We start from the raw sequence: 7,256 nt of genomic DNA on the forward strand, positions 1-7,256 counted from the left end.
AAAGTATACAAAGAGATAGGTTATAGTTTACATCTTATTTTCTATTGCTTCAATTAGCATTGGATTATGCTACTTTAATTGATTTAGAAACGTTTTCTGTTGTAATTCTTATTTAGGGTTGTTGTAAGACCAAAGGCCACTGCAGGATTTCAAGAACCTCGTGAATGTTCAAGCAATTGAGATTTGACTAAAGTCTTCCTATTAGTTGGGCTTACATTTTTAAGAAACTCCTATGATCCCTTATCTTTAGGTAACTATAACACCTCAGCGACTAACTTTCTCCTTGTGTTGTGCAAGAATACAGGCTCTTACACTTTAAAGACTTTTAAAACTCATGGGGAAAAGTTAAATACAGAGAAGTTTATTCTCAAATTATTAAGAAACGCGAATCGTGAATGATTCAATTATAATTTATAGATGGTAGTTTTGATGAGCTGATGTAGGATGTAACACCGAAACAGAAATAAGGAAGAAGAGAAGAAAGAGGGAAGAATAGAAGAAGAATTTTGGGGAGAAAATTATTCATTATTCAATCATCGATAATAATCTGCTGCATAAAATGAATCATGATTCCTATTTCTTGGAAAAGGACGTTAAAATCAATAGAACTTCAAATAAACTAAAACTTTGATGAGATATTAAAACTAATCTAATTAATCTATACTAACATTAGAATCAAACTCTAATTTAAAATCCTAATCTAAACCATCTATCTATTCTTATCTTCATTTCCCATCACTTGCATATTCTACATGAATTCACTGAATCAAATGAAAAGAGAGTGGACCAAAGCAACACTGGTAAGGTCTAACGTGCAAAGGATAAACGAAAAGTGACCATCTCTAAATCACATAACACGACGCATCAATATAATCAGGGAAAAAGAAAAAGAAAAGAACATGAGCTGAGAAGATCCTCAACCAACAGACTTCCAAAACCAGGAGTCACAACATACATAACGGAAGTGCAGGAAGGGCAAAGAATGCTAGGTGAAATTATGAGTTGCAATTTAAAAAACAGAAATCATTCAAAGTAAAATGAGGCACTAACAGTTATATAGTCCTCCTTTTTGAAATCCTGGCACACTCCTAATAGAAGCGAGTCCAACTTTTGAAGAGTTGTTCCCAACCAAACCTGCAAGATGTTGACCAAATCTGAACATGTTACAATGAGACGTACACAAAATGGAACAAGATAGAAAGAAAAAATAATAGCATAAAATATAACATATGTAGAACCAAACCAAACCAAAAATAAATATGACCGCAGAAGGAACATAATCAGACTAAAAGAAGAAACAAAAGAGTAATTTTATTTTTTTTAGGTTTTAATAAGAGATAGCAGGTTGCAAGATTCACCTCAACACTACGGTTCATCTCTTGTGCTGCAGAAAGCTCTGATAGACTATCTAGAAGCTGCAAATACTCAGATAGGACTAGGAATGACTGAAAGTGAAATGTTGAAACATTTAGTGAGTGTGTTTTTACTACAAATAAGTAAAGGATAATTTGGAAGGGAAAAGCGAACCTTAGCTTAAATAAGAAAAAGAAATAAATGGAAAAAGTAACATCATTTCATATAAACAACTATCAGAATTGAAATGGAACCTTAGAGAAGTTCCCTTCCTCAACAGAAGTTTCAAGAGCCATTTGCATATGCAGAGCATGACGCACCTCAGTCAAGATAGGGAGCAAGTCCTGCAAGTAACAATAAAATATTTAGGGTCCGTTTGATTGCAAAGATGGAATTTGGGTGGAAAGAAAACGAATTTCATGGAATTGAATTGTCTAGAAATTGTTTTACTGTAAATTGTCAATTATTGTGTTTGATTGGTATAATTTTTCACCTGGAAAATGTTGAAACAAAATTGTCTTTTCGTGTTCGTTTAACTTTGTTTTTCATAAAAATTATCAATTTAAGAGATATCTTCTTTACAATTGTTCCTAGAATTTGTTTTCATAGCCCAAATAAATAAATAAATAAATCCAAGAAAACCAAAAATATCCAAAAATCATCTATCTTTTGACGTTCGTTTGGTTTTGTTTTACATGAAACTTGTCAATTTAAGGGATATCTTCTTTTACAATTGCTTCTAGAATTTGTTTCAATTGCAAAAAATTAAAAAATAAAAAAAGAAAACATGGAAAACCAATCCGCACCAAAAAGCCATAAAAACCAAGAAAATGCTGACGTGGCGGCCAAAGTGTGAAAATCAATTCCCTAGAAAATTTTGTCAATCAAACAAGCCAAATGTGGAAGTTGGAATTTGTTTTCCATTTTCCATGGAAAAAATTGGGTATCAAACATAGCATTATTGTAACAAATATGGGAAGATTACTAAAAATATGAAGCAACTTCAATCAGAGCCTTAGTTTTGAGTCCTTTTGAGGTGGTTGAACAAGTAAAGAAAGTATAGACAAGTATCGTAATAGTTCATACAAAAATGAAAGTGCTGTAAAAAGATATCCACCGAACTGACGTCTTACTATAAGCATGATCTTGATGTATAAATAAAGTACCTAAAATATGTGCTTTGGTAACCGATAAAAGAAGAAAAACCAGATCAAACTGATACTACGTTGTCTAAACAAAAAAAATAAATACCAGGAGGGCTTGTTTCTTTTTGGAAGTTGTAGTGACAAGGAGATCCCTGGACACCTCGTTCCCTGATGAAGTAAGGTGTCTTCGCCCATTCTGAACACAGCATAAAATCAAGTATGATGAAAAAACCTTTGCGTTGTCAAAAAACCAGCTTTAATTGATATTTCAAAATTCAGCAATCGACAATAGAATATACAAATGATCATAGTTCAGAATAACAAGCTCAAATTCACCATATATTCATCGAATGTGTGTGCAAACAATCAAATTTGTATTAGTCTAGTAGCAACAGTTGAAGTGTTAAATGCCACCTGCTTACCATGCAAATAACATTTGCGACTTGTAAGTCCTTCTCCAGTTCTCTGACCAGATTCATTCCCTTCACTGAAAATGATTGTTCAACAATAAATTACCACCATCAGATTTGAAAAACTACGAAAGCCTTAAGTATCATAAAAAGGCAAGCCATGGAAAAAAAAAAAATTAAAAAAAAAAGTGATATATATATTTTTTTAATATTAGTAATAAAAAAAAGGGTGATACGAAAAAAGGACAACAGCAACCCATCTGAGTATCAAACAAGAAGGCAAAGAAGAGAATAAAATCAACTCTGAAAAGTCCATCCCATTTCAGACATGATAAATGGAATCTTCCCATTGAGATTGAATCTATTGCAAGAATTTATAAGTCAGATTATAAATACATTACATACAACTATGATGTAAAATATTTATTATGATATGTATGAAGCTCTTCCAATCATGGGAGCTAAAATAATTAAAAAAATTAAAATAGAGTAAGCATATTAGCAAAAAAGAGAATAAAATAGAAGCACTTCAAGACATCTCTGTTCTGTCCAGAAAACAGTCCAAGAAGGGCATTAAATTTTGGATAACACGTTCATGGAAAAAAGCCATTAGTTCAATTATGGGTATGATCTTGATTTTGGCCTCCTTTCGAACCAACAAACATAATCTGAATTTTCATTTTGCAATCTACTCTGATCTGGTCTTCTTCCTATTCTTTCCATTTCACCTTTCACATAGTTACAATATCAGCAAGCGATGCAATGAGCAGGATCGAAATTTGAGCCCCACAAGGATAACCATAATGAGCTTATTCAAGGTACAACAAACCAACCTCCAGCAGATTTACATGATTGATGGAAGGCAGATTTTTCCATTAAAATCTGCAGTAGGCTGAAGTTCTTTCTCATATGCACAGCCCTTGTCATTTTAAAGATCCAGCAACTGCCTTTTAACTCATTGACATACTTTGCTCCTAGAAACTTACATACACATATTGACCAGTTTCATTTTTATTTCTTGAAGATCTGAATATTTTTTTCTTCTGACTTGGACATATATTTAAACGATGGTAGTTACTTCCACTCCAAATCATAGCTATGGTTCCAAACAAAAGATGATTGTTGTGTATATGGCTCATATAAAGCGGAACACACATTCCCTGGATCAAATAAGCCGATGCCGAAGCAAAGCGGAGTGGAGTAAAAAGACCGTAACGCATCAAACGGAACGAAGTGGAGCGACGTCATTGGTGTTGCGCGAATTTAATTTACTGTCCAGTTGCCAGAGACGCTGAATGGGTTGGGGGTACGGGGGCAACGCCCTCGTGGTACGGTACGGGGGTATTTTCTTGTACGAGCTTTAAAGTCTTATATGGGCCTAGGTTAGGGTTAGTATAAATAATATATTGTGATCTTATTTTTCACTACTGAATAAAATTATCTCCGCTTCGCTCTCGTGGACGTAGGCACACAGCTGAATCATGTAAATTATTGTGTTGATTTCTCTATTTCATCTCTTTATTATTGTGCATAAACTCCAACAATGATAATCCTCTTTCCCTAACTGCAATATCTAACCGCTATGTTGTCTGTATAATCTAGGCACTAATAAATGTATTGCAATCACTCGATCATAGAAGAAAAACCTAGGAAAAGATAATTCTATTCTGTGAGAGGCGAAAACCTTTCCCCCCATGGAGCTCCCCCCACAATCCAAACTAACCCTGCCACCACACGACCACACTACCGGCGCCGGCGACCAACTGTCCAATAGGCACCACATAACCGGCCTCACACCACAAATCAGCCCCTCCAACCATGCCATTCACACATAGGCGCAGTCCACTGTGGGAAACCCTAGCGCTGCCTAGTCGCTTCCGCCAGATCTGGCCACGTTTCGAGGAAACGCGCCTCACCGGTGGCCTCAGCAGGGACCGGCGACCCTTGCCGATGTTCTGCCCCCCACACACGCCGCTCCGGCCGCGCTTCTGCCGGCGCATGTGGTCCACGCGCCGCCGTCAGGAACTTGCAGCGGCAGCCTACTGCTTCGAGATCAATCGGCTTGTTCGTTCCTCTGTTTGATGAACTGCTTGTACACAATCAGGGGAAAAAATTGGCGGATGTGCGTAGTATGGTATTCAATCATCGTTTCAGAGTTGAGGCAAAGGACTTCGCAGTATCTATTAACGATTCTGGCACTGTTAAGTTGATAGAATGAGGTTCGAAGTTATCGGATTCAATCTTTATGGGAAGGTATGGTGCTATTTGGATGGTGAATATGGTAGACAAATTGAGGATGAGAAGTGAATTTGAGGACTGTGTTTTTAAATTCAACGAGTCTTCAAGAGCTTTCTTGGCACAACGGTCTGTGAACCGTCGAGGCACATATTTGATGATAGCACAATATGGGGAGAGGTGTTGGAAAGGAGTTGTCATGATACCAGAAGGTGCAAATGGAGAGGGATGGGCGTCGGTCTTGCAGGTGTTTCAAGCAGTTGTTGCCTCATTTGTTGCTAGGGATAAGGCCAAACGACAAATGGTGAATGAATGAAACAGACAAAGGATGACTTATGCAAAAATTACAGCAAACTCACAGACGTCGGAGAATGCCAGCCAACGGATGCTACACCAAAAGGAAAGGACAAATAAAGTTGGTGATAACGAAGGTCACGACATTTGTTTGAGTAGAGCTGAAATAATGACCCGTGCCCAGGAGTTGAAAGGAGCATTGGATGAATTACTTAGGCTGGTTGGAAGCGGGCCTGAAATGGAGCCCATGAAATTGGTACGCTATCACAAGTGTGGGGTTGAGTTGGATGAGGATCAAACCGGTGTAATACACGTACCAGGATTGACTCATGAGGAACTACCATCAATTATAGAACATGAAAAGCAGGAAGGAGATGAACATTGTGATTCTCAGCAGAGGATGGAAGCGGGATACCATGAAAACGATGATGGGGTTGACTTTGTGGGGGTCAACCGAAATGAAGTAGACATGGGGATTGCAGTTGAACGAGAGGAGGAACCATTGTCTAAGGAAAGGGAGTTTAGTAGGGTGAACTTGGAGAAATTGACAATGGAGACTGTGAAAGAAAACAACGCTACACAGTCGATATCAAGGATTACGAAAACTTATAATAAGCGGACAAAAGATAATGATATGGGGACCGAAAAAGCTTTGGTGTTATGGGGAGATGGTGCCAAGAAAGGAGAAAGTGACAGTGACATTATACCAGTGGTGGAAGAGAAAGAACGGTCCTTTGATCATCTCGAGGGCTATCAGGGTGAGGATACTTCAGAAGCTGATGTGTTAGAAGTTGGTCACCCACCTTCAAACTGAGTTCTACAAAAAATTCCAGAAATCAGTAAGTTGGTTGGCGTGTCATGTGATGGGTATAAAAGTAGATTGTTACAATTATTCGAGGAGCTGTAGGCTAATAGGGGACAAGACATCAGTACACATGGAAGTAAATTAAGAAGAAAGGGTGATCGCGAAATTAAGAGGCTCGAATGGTCAGTAAACTATGCTTGTAAGGGTGGCAAGTCCAAGAAAGAAACAATGGGGAGGGGTTATGGAGTGTTACAATGATGCTAAAACTCATTAGTTGGAACGTAAGGGGACTCAATGAGGTTAGTAAAAGACTTGGTGTTCGACATTTGCTAAGGGGATGGGGGACAAATCTTGTTTGCCTACAAGAAACTAAGATGGAGTTTATCTCGAGAGCGGTGATTCGTAGTTTATGGGGGAAATCATGTAGGATATCAGTTTTTGGGGTCATCAGGGGTTTCAGGAGGCATGTTGGTGATGTGGGATACTAGAGTGCTTGAGATGAAGAAGGTGAGTATAGGGGTGTTCTCTATATCGATTTCTTTCAAAAATTGCGAGAATGGATTTCGGTGGATGTTCACGGGAGTTTATGGGCCTAATTCTGATGACAGTAGAGTGGGCTTGTGGGATGAACTAGCTGGAATGAGGGCTTGGTGGAATCTCCCTACATGTATTGGGGGTAATTTCAATGTGATTCGATTTCCTTCGGAGAGGTCGAGTGGTGGGAGACTAACTAAGGCAATGGAGGAGTTCTCAGATTTTATTAGGGAGAATTTGTTGGTGGATTTACCCATAATTGGCGGAGATTTTACCTGGTCATCTAATCGGGACTGACCCGTCTTGTCTCGTATTGATAGGTTCTTGATTTGTGGAGAGTGGGAGCCCAAATATTCAGATGTCACTTCGAGAAGATTGGGGAGGGTGTACTTGGATCATTTTCCTATTATGTTATCGGGGAATAGAAGGGGTGGTAGAAGAAGACCTTTCAGGTTTGAGAAGATGTGGTTGAAAGTAGAA

At 38.1% G+C, this 7,256-nt stretch overlaps 1 protein-coding gene across 2 annotated transcripts in view; it reads right to left on the reverse strand.

Moving 5' to 3' along the window:
- Nucleotides 1-7,256, reverse strand: part of LOC111400338 (syndetin-like) — a 37,097-nt gene that overhangs the window by 23,721 nt on the left and 6,120 nt on the right. For both annotated transcript variants that reach the window (XM_023027755.1, XM_023027760.1), the window contains 5 exons: nt 2,921-2,985; nt 2,605-2,694; nt 1,608-1,697; nt 1,359-1,445; nt 1,051-1,134 (listed from right to left, as the gene is read on the reverse strand). In XM_023027755.1, coding sequence (XP_022883523.1) covers nt 1,051-1,134; nt 1,359-1,445; nt 1,608-1,697; nt 2,605-2,694; nt 2,921-2,985 — 416 coding nt within the window. The remainder of the gene's footprint in view (nt 1-1,050; nt 1,135-1,358; nt 1,446-1,607; nt 1,698-2,604; nt 2,695-2,920; nt 2,986-7,256) is intronic.

This window comes from Olea europaea, chromosome 1 (genome assembly GCF_002742605.1).
Source record: "Olea europaea var. sylvestris chromosome 1, O_europaea_v1, whole genome shotgun sequence".
NCBI lineage: Eukaryota > Viridiplantae > Streptophyta > Magnoliopsida > Lamiales > Oleaceae > Olea > Olea europaea.